Genomic DNA, 16,001 nt, shown 5'->3' on the forward strand with positions numbered 1-16,001 from the left:
TGTGTAGCAAGGGAGATTAAGTTTAGGTATTAGGAAAAAACTAACTAGAAGGGTAACTAAATTGAAGAACAGGATTCCAAGGTACCCACTGCTGGAGGTTTTTAAGAACAGATTGGGCAAAATCTGTCAGGAATGGTCTAGGCTTACTTGGTCCTGCCTCACCAGAGAGGGCTGGACTTGATGACCTCTTGAAGTCCATTCCAGACCATTTCTATGATTCTGCGTTAATGGGGATAGCAGATTCTTCAATCGCAATTTTGATAACTATACTAACTACACATATGGATTAAGTTAATAGGGAACCTACCATAAGCAAAAGCCAAGTGAAGAAAGCAAACATACAGCAAGATTACATACTTGTGTTCTTAGATGGTCATGTTATTTGTGGAATTAATGTACTTAAAGACTGATTAAAAAAAAGGTAGATATCAAGTTCAACTGCTTTTACCACAACATTTACAAAAAAAAAAACAACAACAAAACAACTAATGGTAATATTTTTACCTCGCCATCCCGGTGTACACATTCAGAAAAGTAAACAAATAACTTATCTATCACACCCAGTTTTTTCACAACATCATGCATTTTGGTATCTGTAAGAGAAAAAAGCATTAGCAAAAGCCAGTAGTTCCATACCAATTTTATATTTAACTTCCTGTGTGGGAGCACACACTATTTTAATGCTGGTGAGATATGCTTATGTTACATCACTGAATGCCAAAGCCCTCTATCCACAGAATAGGTACAGCACAGGCAATAGCAATGCAAGCCTCCTCAAAGCCTTTTCAACATGTCTTACACCTATTCTCAAGGGGTGACAAGGAGGTTTGGTTTACACACCCATTCAACACTTGACCTCAGGAATGAGGTCGCCGATGACTATGCCGTCATGATGGTAGTTGTGGAGATACAGATACCTGACTACTAAGTGTAAGAGAGACTATGAAATCATTTTCCCTCAGCACCTAGTAGACACCAGAGAATGATTTTTACCATTATTCCTCAAGTGAAAGGATCTGTATCTCACTGCCAATCTCTTTCATACACCAACCCCTTGGATTATTTTATTAAATACTCTGAATATTGGTTTATTGACAAGGATAAATTCTTTTGTGGAGAGATAAAATTCTTTTGTTATGTTTGTACAGTGCCTAATGCCACGAGGCCCGGGTCCATAACAGGAGTTCCTACAGCTGACAATTAAAATAAAAAATAAATGGAAAGCTAGATGAAACTCCCACCGACTTTGATGGAACCATGATTTCACTTGTGATATTTACGTTTATCATTGCTTAACAAACCAGTAAGTTTTTAAACATACTCAAATGAAATTATTTTTTAGTACAATTACCACTACCTACAGCACCTGGCTCAAAAATAAAAACCGTAATCAAGCACTCAGGAAGTTATTTCAGAGGCTGGGTTTTTTGTTTGTTTTTAAAATGAGAGAGATTCTTCTCTTGGGAATTTAAGATTATTGGGCTGAGCAAAATAGCTGCAGTTTAACCCTGAGTCATGCTTGGTATTTCCTATCTAAAGGTTGAAAACTACAACAGCCAACATGGAATGTATTTCACTGGATGTAAAAGAACTGTATGCATGTATATGACCTACCAAGAAAATGCAAACTTGATATTTGAAATGTCAGTATCTTTTCATTGTAGAAAACTGAGTTAACTCCTACTACTAGCGTTTCTTGCTAGGAGAAAGAAACAGTACTTATCTGTAACTGGAATTTGAATAGATTATGTACAGATCCACTCTTGGAATGCACCTGTGCATGCTACATAAAGCCTGAAGCTCTCTGAGTTCAGACTACTGAGTGCACTTGGACCATGTGTTGACCCAGAGAATGTTCCCTTCAGTGTTTGCGTGCCTTCACTTAAATTTGTTCTTAACAAAATTTGTATATTTTTCTCCATGTGCTCCCACAGATTTTTTTTTTTATTTGTGATATAGATTTACTAACACTCAATTCCACCAAATTATATAGAGTATGGAATGGAATTACTTATCCCCAAATCTACAACATTAAAAACAACAGGGAGTCTATAACTTCATTATAATAGACAGTGCAATCAAAGAAGCTAATCTTGATTCTGTGAAAGCCTCTGCCAACTCACAAGTGACATTTCAGCCCCTTTTAATTGCAGGCAGCTTCTTAAGATTAAGCAGAGTGAAGAAACATTATCTAGGTGAACTCTAACCACCATTGACCAGCAAGGAACATAAATTCAGATAGATAGAAGGAACTCATCATTCAGAGTGAACCCCCTTTTGGTACACATGCTTCCTATACTAGATCAGGCAAATGTCTACTGCTCCTTGTTAGCTGCAACTGAGGCTCTACTGTACCCAGGCACATCAGTTGAGACCCGTGGTATGAATGACCCAGTCAGGCTTTTTCACACAGCACTTCTCTTAAATAAAAGCAATAGCTACATGCCTTCCCTCAACCTCCTCAACATTCTACTAGATTCTTTAAGGGGAGAACTAACTAAACTGAGAGGAAAAGGCAAGTTATAAAAACTTTTGGAAAGCTTATTCCTTATGCTGTCCACTCTGAATCAAGCACAGCAATGTAGAGTGACAGGTTTCAGAATAGCAGCCGTGTTAGTCTGCATCTGAAAAAAGAACGGGGTACTTGTGGCACCTTAGAGACTAACAAATTTATTAGAGCTTAAGCTTTCGTGGGCTACAGCCCACTTCATCGGATGCACAGAATGGAACATATAGTAAGAAGATTTTTTTTATATATACATATACATATACATACACACACACACACACACACAGAACATGAAAAGGTTAAAGTAGCAATACCAACTGTCAGAGGCTAATTAAGATGAGCTATTATCAGAAGAAAAAAAAAAAAAACTTTTGTAGTGATAATCAAGATGGTCCATCTAGACAGTTGACAAGAAGGTCTGAGGATACTTAACAACGTGAAATAGATTCAATATGTGTAATGACCCATGCACTCCCAGTCTTGATTCAAACCGATGTTAATGGTATCTAGTTTGCATATTAATTCAAGCTCAGCAGTTTCTCAATGAAGTCTGTTTTTGAAGCTTTTCTGTAGCAAATTGCTACCTTTAAGTCTGTTACTGAGTGGCCAGAGAGGTTGAAGTGTTCTCATATCAGTTTTTGAATGTTATGATTCCTAATGTCAGATTTGTGTCCATTTATTCTTTTGTGTAGAGACAGTCCGGTTTGGCCAATGTACATGGCAGAGGGGCATTGCTGGCACATGATGGCATATATTACATTGACAGATGTGCAGGTGAATGAGCACCTGATGGCGTGGCTTATGTGATTAGGTCCTATGATGGTGTCACTTGAATAAACATGTGGACAGAGTTGGCATTGGCCTTTGCTGGAAGGATAGGTTCCTGGGTTAGTGTTTTTGTTGTGTGGTGTGTGGTTGCTGGAGAGTATTTGCTTTAGGTTGGGGGGCTGTCTGTAAGCGAGGACTGGTCTGTCTCCCAAGATCTGTAAGAGTGAGGGATCATTTTTCAGGATAGGTTGCAGCTCTTTGACGATGCGCTGGCAAGATTTTAGCTGGGAGCTGAAGGTGACAGCTAGTGGCATTCTGTTATTTTCTTTGTTGGGCCTGTCCTGTAGCAGGTGATTTCTGGGTACTCTTCTGGCTCTGTCAATCTGTTTTTTCACTTCAGCAGGTGGGCATTGTAGTTTTAAGAATGCTTGATAGAGATCTTGTAGGCGTTTGTGTCTGTCTGAGGGAATTGAAGCAAATGCGGTTGTAACTAAGAGCTTGGCTGTAGACAATGGATCGTGTCGTGTGTCCTGGATGGAAGCTGGAGGCATGTAGGTAAAGTAAAGCAGTCAGTAGGTTTCCAGTATAGGGTGGTGTTTATATGACCATCACTTATTAGCACAGTAGTGTCCAGGAAATGGACAACTTGTGTGGACTGGTCTTGGCTGAGGTTAATGGTGGGATGGAAATTGTTGAAATCATGGTGGAATTCCTTTTCCATGGGTCCAGATCATGAAGATGTCATCAATGTAGCACAAGTAGAGTAGGTGCATTAGGGGACAAGAGCTAATGAAGCACTGTTCTAAGTCAGCCATAAAAATGTTGGCATACTGTGGGGCCATGCGAGTACCTATAGCAGTGCCGCTGACTTGAAGGTATACATTATCCCCAAATGTGAAATACTTGTGGGTGAAGACAAAGTCACACAGGTCAGCCACCAGGTTTGCCGTGACATTATCGGGGATACTGTTCCTAATAGCTTGTAATCCATCTTTGTGTGGAATGTTGATGTAGAGGGCTTCTATATCCCTAGGGGCCAGGATGGTGTCTTCTGGAAGATCACCGATGTGAAAACACTTTAACCTCTCTGGCCATTCAGTAAAAGACTTAAGGGTGGCAATTTTGCAACAGAAAAGCTTTAAAAACAGACTCCAACGAGAAACTGCTGAGCTTGAATTAATATGCAAACTAGATACCATTAACTTTGGTTTGAATTGAGACTGGGAGTGGCTGAGTCATTACACATATCGAATCTATTTCCCCATGTTAAGTATCCTCACACGGTCTTGTTAACTGTCTACATGGGCCATCTTGATTATCACTACAAAAGGTTTTTTCTTTTCTTCTCCTGCTGATAATAGCTCATCTTAATTAAATTAGCCTCTTACAGTTAGCATGGCTACTTCCACCTTTTCATGTTCTCTCTCTCTCTCTGTGTGTGTGTGTGTGTGTGTGTGTGTGTGTGTGTGTGTGTGTGTGTGTTCCATTCTATGCATCCCATGAAGCTGTAGCCCACGAAAGCTTATGCTCAAATAAATTTGTTAATGTAGAGTGAGTTAGTCAAGCCTCAAAACCATTTCAGTAAGAGAAGACTCTACTGTTCCAGTGATTGCTCGTGTTTTAAAGTGTAACTTAATAAAATCAAGTTAAAGACTGACCTCACCACTTGAAGAAAATACTGCAGTCTACAAAATAGACTTCATAATCTAAAAAGCGACAGTCTCAGCCAAGAATGGCATAACACTAAAAAAAAACCCCTACTCTTTGCTAAAGAGAATGGTCTCTTCCACACAAGCAGAAATAACCAGCATGGAAATGCAGGAATTTTGCAGTGTCATTATCTCTAACAAACAAGAATAAATTACGTGATAAAGTTCAAGGAAAAAAAAGGAAGGAAAAGATATGTTGACTGGGTCAATCTAAAAAGCCCGATTTTAAATCCCAACCATTAGGTTTACCTTAACTTTGCAGAATTATTTTTGCCCTCTTGCCCAGGTAGAGCCATTCTTTTTTCCCCTGATGGGAGAATAAAATCTACATCCCTCATTCTCAAGCATAACAAGAGCAGGCAAGTAAATTTTGAACTTGGGCTGTGAAATTTTCATGACAGTTTTGCAATATTGGTCTGATAATATAAGGGAAAGTTATGTAGTTAAAATTTGAAAATAGCATTTCAAGCAGAAAACCAGCTCACCAGCACATGAATCAATATTTCCAGAACACTTTACCTTGCATAATTATAGCTAGCTGCTCTGCTGCAGACTTTCTCAAAACTAGGTCAATGGTGTCAGAATTAAGAATACCATACAGTTTTTCCACTGCCTCATCCTATTAAAACAAAACTGTATTTAGAAATACATTACAATATATGTCTCTTAGTTAAACAAGAAAACTAGCCCTCTTATTCCCTCAAAGTGTAGGAAATATAACAAAAGATCTAAATAAAATGTGACTAGGTTCCATTCTAAAAATCCTTACAAGCAGCATATATATATTCACTCAGAATTGATCATGGTCTGATTTACTGAGCTTCTAAAGCATTTCTTGGGGAACAAAAAATTAGCAATTTCCAGAATGTAGCAATTGGAAACAACAACATATCATGCCCACTGGTTTTTAAAGTATGCAAAAGCAGAAATTTCAAAAAAGTATTTATATTCTGTCATAAATATAAAGGGAAGGGTAACCACCTTTCTGTATACAGTCTCTAAAATCCCTCCTGGCCAGAGGCAAAGTCCTTTTACCTGTAAAGGGTTAAGAAGCTCAGTTAACCTGGCTGGCACCTGACCCAAAATGACGAATGAGGGGACAAGATACTTTCAAATCTGGAGGGGGGGAAAAAGGCTTTTGTCTGTCTGTGTGATACCTCTGCCGAAAACAGATCAAGGATGCAAGCCGTCCAACTCCTGTAAAGTTAGGAAGTAATCTAGCTAGAAAATGCATTAGGTTTTCTTTGTTTTGGCTTGTGAAATTCGCTGTGCTGGAGGAAATGTGTATTCCTGTTTTTGTGTCTTTTTGTAACTTAAGATTTTGCCTAGAGGGATTCTCTATGTTTTGAATCTGACTGCCCGTAAAATTATCTTCCATTCTGATCTTATAGAGTTGTTCTCTTATCTTTTTTTCATTCTTCTAATAAAGTTCTGGTTTTTTAAGAATCTGATTGGGTTTTTTGTGTCTTAAAAATCCAAGGCTAGTTTGTGCTCATCTTGTTTATTCTCCAGGAAAGGGGGTGTAAGGGGTTGGGGGGATATTTTGGGGAAATAGGAACTCCAAGTGGTCCTTTCCCTGTTCTTTGTCTAAATCACTTGGTGTGGCAGCATACTGTTCAAGGACAAGGCGAAATTTGTGCCTTGGGAAAGTTTTTAACCTAAGCTGGTAAAAATAAGCTTAGGGGGTCTTTCATGCGAGTCCCCGCATCTGTACCCTAGAGTTCAGAGTGGGGAGGGAACCCCTACATATTCATACTCATTTTTCTTGTGTAATTAACAAGTGCAGTAATGTACATTATTATTACATGCATATATTCATGATTATGTGACTAGTTACCTACAATAGCAGGGAACTAGAGTCAATAGTCATAGATCCTATATTCACTACATTGACATGTTCACTACTTGACATTTCAATGCAGTATAGTTTTAGCTAAATGCAAAAGACTATCTCTAAAATGGCTTGTGTTTAGGTCAGCTATTAATTAAGTTCAACATATACAGATAGATTTTAGATCTTACATTTTTTAAAAAATAACGGTAAACTGAGTGGCTAGATTATTTTTACACTGGAGGAAGAATGTCATCTTTCAGAACTCATTTAACATTTTGATTTATTTTACTGTTTCCTATTTGCTTCCATTAGTTTCCTGCAGACCATGAACTTCTAATCTAGAACCCAACAGCCACAAGTAGGTCTTGGATTTTGTCTTATATTATAGATGTAAGATTTGCTTGTATGGTAAGGAATTGTTTTGCACCTCTCTTATCCTGGATTACAAGCATCTGTTATTTGGGGTTGAGTTTCCACAACATAAGCAGCTGGGATATTAAATCATTTTCAGCAAGTTTCAACACATAGTAATATGACCAAAAAGATATATATTTACCTGTTGGTCTTCCAGAAAGTATGAGATGTTCACCTATCTATATCTTCTGCAGCAGATATTGCGCCTGCCTTAGGGCCTGCTGTTTTTTCCCTTCCCTTAACCTGTTTACTTGTCTGTCTATCCTTACATTGTTAGCTCTACAGAGCAGAAACTCCTTGAGTGTCTCAAAAGAAGCCAGCACATAGTGGACGCTACTGTATAAGATAATCATGCATTCTACGCCAAAGTTACTTTCCATTGGAATTCCTTCCATGATTGTGAGAATGACTGTGAGAATGTGGATCTGTGGAATTTTGTTCAACTTGAAGCAAACACACAGCTAAAGACAAAATGACAGTACAAAGAGAACTCTGACATTTGCTTTGATGTCAGCCTATATTACTAAAAAATTATCATACGAACTATCAAACACTATTACCAAAGGTAATGTAGTTGTTCATCCCATTTCAATTGTTCATATCTTCATCATAAAATTTTCATCGTTTGGGCTGAGATTATCTATACAGGACTATCCAATGTGAATATTTTTTGGAAACTGAGCAAAATAGATTTCAGCTGATTGAGTGAAAGGAGAGATTTTTTAAAAGGTACACTTTTCCCATGATTAGAAAAGTCTTGTAATCTTTTGTTTCCCAGCAGCACAAGTGGCCAGAGGCAGACACTTGATATTTGGCCCGGAAATATTTCACAGTGAAAAGTGCCTTTGAGTATTCTAGTAAAATATAGTTTTGATTTAACAGAACTATGACCGTTTAAAAAAAAGTGTTCTACTCATGCACAATAGAATTTTAACAAGTGCGATAAGCTATTATAGTGTGCAGCTAAGTACATCCACTTTGCATTTGTGGAGCTAACTTATCTGCACAGGGTAAAATCTAGTGAAGCTGAGTAGTAAGTGAACCAATGTCTCATTCAATGTTGCACCTTGTGATGGGGTGGACTAGGTCCAGAGGCCCCCTTCTGGAGGCCTCATGGCCCTGCCTCACTGTCCCCCAGAAAAGAGCAGAGGAGAAGTACTCCAGGCAGCCTAGAGTGGCTGCAGAGGGGCTGCTGGATGGCCAATCAGAGGCCACGAGGGCCATATGAAAAGCAGCAGAGACAGAGCAGTCAGTTGCTCCATGGATCTGAAAGACAGAGGGCTGGGTTCCTGGCTGGCTGGAAGAGCAACAGGACCACAGACAGCTCAGTGTGGGCAGGGCTGAGACCAGGGAGGACTGCCGAAGATCAGAGAAGCTAAGAAGGAGCACCTGGGAGGCTACAGGGACCAAGCAAGGACTCAGCCCAGAAACTAGCCAGACTAAGCGAGAGTACCGTGATAGGCCATTTATTGGTCTGGTTAAAGACTGAACCTAGGGAGGGCTGCCGAAAAGGACACCCCAATGGAGGGTACTGTGATGGGCCCTGTTAGACTGTTATAGAGGGTAGAGTCTCTGGGGGGAAGCCTTGGTGGAAGACAGTGTGTAAGACTCGGCCAGAGGGCTGAGTCATTGAAGACACATCAAAGAAACTATTGGCGGGGGGGAAAGGAGGGGCACTCACAAAAGGTGGATGCCATCCCATTCCAACAACTAAGAAATGGAAGGCTCACATCGGACCAGAAGGGGGCACTTGTGAGAGGCGACCCCATTACATATCTTATAACATAAAAGCTACTTTTAAAGTTTGTAGGGTAGAGGTTCTCTGGCAGTCTTATTTCTAAGGTGCAAGATAATTCAAGGGAAAAGATTACGGCAACCTGCAGAAGGTGAAATAACTGACATGCAGCAGCCTTCTCACATGAAGTTAATCAGCAGTTCAAAAAGGACAGAATGACAAAATATGCTAAAAAGATATTTTGGTCACCTTAAAAATTGACTCTTTTGTATCATCCAACTTCAGCTCTATAGGTCTTTCCACAACAAACAAGTTAGAAACACTGGAGAGAACACAACCATGCAAAAGAGGGCGCTTCAGGCTGGCCCCTTCTTCATTCATGAGATGGAATGTTAGATGTTTCAATGCCACAGAACGGACTCTAAGGAAACAAAGTACTAAGGATCATGGTTCTTTTCAGTGGGGCAATTTAGCTCTTCAGATATATATATACAGAGTTAGAAAATGTCAGAAAAAACACACTGATAATGTTTAAGATTTATAGATTCATAGATATTAAGGTCAGAAGGGACCATTATGATCAAGTCTGACCTCCTGCACAATGCAGGCCACAGAATCTCACCCACCCACTCCTGCAATTTGAATTAAGCATTTACCCACAACATTTCAAATCAGCCCTCACTGTAAATCAATGGAATAACTTAACAGTTTAGGTTAGACTTGCTAATATCATGCATCAATCACATGCTGAAATTTTTACAGGACATTACTACTCACAACTGCTTTTTTGAGAAGAGAAGTCGTAGAGCAGCCCTTAATCTAGTAGTTCTAGGGAGAATCCCTTCTCCTTTGTCAGAAGATGTTTCGCTTAGACTCAAGATGCAGTTACCCAGTGTCTCTTCTGTGTCTGCATAACCCTAAAAACATTTAAAAAAACCTATTCACCAGTTTGCTTAATTAAGAAACAAGCATGTCTACTATTGACGAAAAACAAAACCATATGAATGGAAACTGTACATTTTCTAGGTAAGATTATATTGAATTGTACTAAGTACTTCAAACGAAACAGTCTTGGAAGTGCACATAAAGCAAGCAGCTTATAAGTCTATGCTTCTTCCCTCTAAGCGTATCTGGGAAAGGAATTGCCTCACACACTTTCTAATTCAAGTCTAGACAATGATTATCTTTCCAGAACACCCCAAGTTGAATTCTCACAATCCAGTGACTTAAAAAATAGGACGCCACCTACCTTAAAACAATAGAAGGTGGAGGACTATTTAGGCAACTATCACTTTGTTTAATGAAGTTAATCATTTTAATTCTGCAAAATAAAATGCTTCCACAAAAACCAGGTGTGACTGTAAGAGTTCCTCAATGCCCACTAGCAGAAGGCCAACCATATTGTAACTCACATCAGGCCTGACACATTCACTATCCCCTCCACAAACACTGTTGTCATAGTGTATATCTAAAAGGTATGCCATAAAATATCATACATAAACTGGTGACAAGCTGGTCCCAAATATCATCGCTTGATGTATGTACAGTTTGTGTACAAAGTCATGTATGTTTGGGCTGGAAATATGTTCTTAAAATGTGTTTTGGAGGCAGTGCATAAATCCAGTCTGCCTTAGACAAAAGTATGTGGATTCAACTGTCTGACTGGCTTGATTACAGGCAGAGGACAAGAGGTCAAGGAAAAAATATTTACACATAAGGTAAATAAAGCAATCAAGCTAACTAGCAGCAGCTTAGCAAGCACCCCAGAAATCCTTCCTAACTCTTGAGGCTGAGACAATGGACTTTGGGTACTATAAGAGCAAAGACATTTTAGTTATCCATCACTTAGGGGGAATAGGGTACAGCACCCTTTGAGCCTGTGAACGTTGGATCCTCTAGTCTGGAGGGGTACAGCCATTGTTTTTAAAACCTTTTTTTTATTTGCAGGCCCCTAAAAAATTTCAAATGGAGGTATGGATCTCTTTGGAAATCTTAAGACATAGTCTGCGGACTTATTCTTGTTTAATTATAAACCATCTCAGTGCAGTGTACTAAAGTGAAGTGAGAGTCTTCAGCTAGTCTAATAGGCTGGTGTGTACATTGCCTCTTTGGAGGCAGCAAATATAGTATTTATGAGATTTCAGAGTAGCAGCCGTGTTGGTCTGTATTCGCAAAAAAGAAAAGGAGTACTTGTGGCACCTTAGAGACTAAAATTTATTTGAACATAAGCTTATTTGAGCATACAGCTCACGAAAGCTTATGTTCAAATAAATTTGTTAGTCTCTAAGGTGCCACAAGTACTCCTTTTCTTTTTTGCGAGTATTTATGAGAGCGTCCAATGAGAGGGAATGGACACTGCAGAAGACATCTCTGGGGCAAATCAGCAATCGGGATTCACTGTACATTACCTGCAAGGCAACGTTTAGACTGGCAGAGTCCTGAGGAGTTTGCAGGTGAAGCAGACAGACTGGCGTGGAAGTGAGCTGACAAGAGTTTAAATCACCAGCAAAGCTCTCATCTGCTGATGCAGAGGGATAACGGTGTCTTACAGTTCTGAGTGTCCAAAACAGAACATCACACCAGGTGAAGACATGTTGGGTGCATTCACATTTAAGTCAAAACTAGTAGACTTTTATGTAGTCCTGGCATATCTTATGCCGTAACTGCACTCTAGCTGCAAACATAATGTGACTCAAGACTCTGCTTTCAGTTTTACATATATAAGTTAATAGCTTGGAAAAAATTGTTTTAAAATCATTCTAGGCATATTTGGGGAGACAATATATTTAAAGTACTCACAGAAGTTGTCAATTCCATGATAAAATAACCCAGCATTAGTTATTTCACAAAAATCACTGCACCATACATTTACATAGCAAATCACAAACACAGGACATTATCTGCACTGAAGAAATTATAAACTGAGGCCCCAGTGCTTGGAATAGGCCCATGCAAGTATCTATTCTTACAGAGCTCACTGAAAGGATCAATGTCTAAAATAGGAAAAATATGGAACCACTGTTCAGGAAAAAGGAGATGTGGCCTACAGGAGGAAGAAAAGTAGGCACAGAAGTGAGAAATTTAAAGGAAAGGGGGAATACAGGTGATAGTGTGTGCTTACAAGTAATAACTGAGGAGACAGATAGTACTTAAAGGTTAGGCAAAAGGAAGGAAACAAGAAGAGACAGACATAACACGGAACTACAAGCTTGTAGGATTAGAAGCAGGTAGAAGAAGGGAGATTTTAGTACCAGAAACAGATATGAAGAATGGGATGGATCAACTAGGGTATGGGAGAAAAGAGAAGGGCAAGAGTTCTTGTTGGACTGGACAGGGAGTAGAGATGGGGAAAAGGTATCTGCTTAAGAGCATGTCCACACTGCAACCTATAGCTTGTGTAGACATACCCACGGCGGTTGTACTCTAGCTAGTTTGCTAAAAACAGCAGTGAGGCTGTGGGAGCACAGGCTGTACCAGCAAGTACATACATAGGGAGGTGCGGGGATGAGGAAGGGGACTCTTGGACACACCTTGCTAAAGCCCATGCTACTGCATCAGCACTGCTGGTTTTAGCAAGTTAGCTAAAGCACAGCTAGCGTGGGTACATCTACACAAGTGGCAAATCATACCCACAGCTCCAGTGTAGACAAATCCTGACTTAAAGAGCAAAGCATGGAGACTGCCTGAAGGTCTCAGGACAGTAAGGGTCATTAATTACGTTTAATCGAGAAAACGGAAGAGTTTCAAAAAGGCATGCCACCTAATGGAGGACGACAGCCAATTCGTGCCAAAAGATATGAAGAATATTTAGGTCTGTATTGCACTAAGTTACACGAAATTTGAATAATCAGGAACCTCCCACAGATGTTCAAACTCAGTGACGCAAAAAACAATGAGGGAAAATAAAGCAAAAATGGTCAGATCTTTATTACTTTTACGATCTATTTTGTAGTAGTGCCGATAGGCACCAAACTATATTGGAGTCCATTATACTAGATGCTACATAAACAGTAAAATACAGTTCCTCCCTCAAAAAGTTTGCAATCTAATTTGAGCAGTATGCTATAAGTGAATGTGTGTTCATCTACACTGAAATTTCAGTCATGTTCTAACAAGTGTAATGACTACATATTAACTAATACAATTGTAATTTCTACCATAGGCACTTCACAAACATTTGTTGCAGGACACGAATATTTGTTCCCAGTTGTGTTCAATTTCAAATATAGTTGCGTTAGTTAATACATTGTCAATTAACTACAAAATTCAAAGTCTAAATAAATCCTATGACAAGCAAAAGGAGGAGAGAGCATAAGAGAAACATAAGATCATGTGGTTAGCTACTGCACAACTTTTTGGTCTCTAATCTATACATCAAATCACCGACAGGAAAGACAGACACTTTGGTATTTTTCCATTCTGAAAGATGAGAATGTTGTATAACTGCAATAAAAATTGTAGTATTTTCTTTTTTACATTAAGATCTCTCAGGCAAAACAAAGCAGACAAATAATAGAATAAAAACAAAAAGACTAAAGCTCCAAACTGTGGTATATGAGACCCCGATCTTAAGAAGATTTCCTAAGGGAAAGCTTCTTGGATTTTTTCCATTTACAGTTTGGTGTTTTTCGTTTTGTTTTAGTGTTCCTCTGGTTTGGAAGGTTTAAAAGGCAGATAGAACTCTTGTAAAAAAATACTTTGAGATATATGTTAGAAATACATTAAAGTTTCAGTTTTCCGGAACCTGGAGGCAAGAATTTGGGCTGACAGAAAGGGCTGAGTTCTGAATTGACACAGGGAAGAATGGTTCATCATTTTAATCTTATCTCTACAGTCTGAACCAGATTATTTAATTGCAATGAACTTCCCATATTTGCTTAGGAAACATACAAAACTGTCCCCTATTTAACACCCTTATATTTTGGCCTGCTCAGATGACTATTACTTGCTCATCTATTCCACCCTCTACCTTGCAGAATTTTCTTCTCCTTGTGTAACATGACAATGTTGCAGTATAAGTGTTTTTATGGTAAAGTAATCAACCTCAGCTCAAGATAAACTGTGCTTTAAAAAAAGCTGCAGATACCTGTAAAATTGGAATGATGGGATAGAGGGCTTCAATAAACTTGTTCCAGGTCAGTGTTGTCATCATCAATCGTCCCTGCAGGAGATACATTAGAATGGCCTTGGCAGCAGAGTTCACCTGCTCAACAACAAAAGAATAAAATAATGTAATAAAGAAAAAAGAATTTGTTGATCCCACAGTATGAAATTAAGCTGTGCTTTCTAAAATAGGTTTTGAAGGAGAAAACACTTGTAATGAAATGTAATCAATATGCACTAGAATCTATTACTTGCTAGTTTAGTATTGTCTTCCACACTTGAGCTTAGATTGCAAAAGACCCTTACAGGAGACCACAAAGAGGGAACAAGCAAGGAGTTTCTTCTCCCTTATACAGTTCATGCAAGGACTCGAAACCCTTAGTCTCAGAGCTCAGAGGGTTTATTCCCTCCATTCATCCCAAAAGGGCAAGAGAGGGAAGGAGGTGAGGCCATTGTTCATTCCGCAGAGCAGGTTGGTTGCACCAAAGATAGCAAGCTCAACCATTCTAAATGATGGTTCAAAACTGAGGCAACTTTGGCATGTAGCCATGAAGGGAGGGACTGCTCTTCCTGAACAATTCCTCTGCAACCAGTACATGTGGCAATGCAAAACTCTGCACCACCTCCTATTTACACTAGTGGCTAAAGCCACAATTAGACTCTTAAAGTTTTAATGCACTTACAGCTTAGCTACCGAGTGGCTGTTATGGCACTGGACATTCTACTTAAACAAAAAGAAAAAAAAAGTTCTCAGTGAAGAATATGATAAGATACATGTTACATTCTGACATTTTTTTAGGTTTGTCAAATTCCATTATTCCCTTTTGTCCATAACTTCCTCCCCACATCTTTGATTCATATTCTTTTCAAATTCTAATGACTCTTTCCAAGCACTGAAAGCAGTATTCATTAAGAGAAATTAGTTACTATGAACTGAGACACCTATTGGCCTCCTTACTTTCTTTCAGTCTCTGGCTTTATACAACAAGTTCTCCCTCCCTTCTTATGTAACTGTACTTCTCTGGAACATTTATTTCTCAATCTCCATGACATACTGTTTTTTCCCCCCAGAGTGTTTTAAAGATAGTTGCATGACCATGTGTCTTTCTTCAAGAAAACAGTCAAAAGTACTATGCCAGCAAAACACTTAATTGACATTTAAATCCTCTCTCTCTCTCTCATGTTTTTATATACATACAATTTTTCTTCTGAATTATTTATGAATAATTAGAGGCAGAAATATAGAAAAAAATAATTTCATAGTATTCTTCAGAGAAGAGATATGCACTTTTATTAATCCCTAGACACATTAAGCTCACAACTCAAACATCACGTTACTTTGCTTTTAGTTGTCAATAAGACTGTCTGAAGGAAGAGATTCACAAACAATGCGAACACCTGTATTTCACTCATATTTCACAGCATCACTAGCTAAAGCTGGTGACGAACGTGACAAAATGCTATTTTGTCAAAATGAACTTTTCCTAGGAAAGGGTTGGTTTTTATTCATTTCTTGACTCAGATTTTTCCCAAAAAATGTCAGTATCTCTGCCCACATGCGCCACCCCTGCAGCTCCAATTGGCGCAGTTTCTGGCCAATGCAAGCTGAGGAGCCAGTGCTCGGGGAAGGGCAGGGGCAATGCACAGAGCCCCCATGGCCGTTTTTCCACTTAGGAGCAGCAGGGACATGTCGCCGCTTCCAGGGAGCCACACAGAGCCAGGTAGGGAGCCTGCCGGCCCCGTGCCAACTGGACTTTTAATGGAAATCAGAAATGCCAGTTTCTAGAGCTTTCCGGTTGATAAAGTGCCGGATAACACAGCTTTTACAGTACTTGCTCTTTTAGAAAATACAATATTAAAAAACTCACGCACAAAATGTATATATTCCAACAAAATTTGACTTAAGCTTCTTAAAGATATTAATCTTTG

General features: G+C 39.1%; 1 protein-coding gene across 13 annotated transcripts in view; it reads right to left on the minus strand.

The window, feature by feature from the left end:
* RTTN (rotatin) overlaps positions 1–16,001 on the minus strand; it is a 160,045-nt gene that overhangs the window by 102,903 nt on the left and 41,141 nt on the right. For all 13 annotated transcript variants that reach the window (XR_006278944.1, XR_006278945.1, XM_043508170.1 and 10 more), the window contains 5 exons: positions 14,056–14,172; positions 9,747–9,886; positions 9,219–9,390; positions 5,506–5,605; positions 505–593 (listed from right to left, as the gene is read on the minus strand). Coding sequence is in view for 11 of the 13 variants with exons in the window: in XM_043508170.1 (XP_043364105.1) it covers positions 505–593; positions 5,506–5,605; positions 9,219–9,390; positions 9,747–9,886; positions 14,056–14,172 (618 nt within the window). In the remaining 2 variants the exon portion in view is untranslated. The remainder of the gene's footprint in view (positions 1–504; positions 594–5,505; positions 5,606–9,218; positions 9,391–9,746; positions 9,887–14,055; positions 14,173–16,001) is intronic.

The sequence above is a fragment of the Dermochelys coriacea genome, chromosome 2 (assembly GCF_009764565.3).
Source record: "Dermochelys coriacea isolate rDerCor1 chromosome 2, rDerCor1.pri.v4, whole genome shotgun sequence".
NCBI classification, from domain to species: Eukaryota; Metazoa; Chordata; order Testudines; family Dermochelyidae; genus Dermochelys; species Dermochelys coriacea.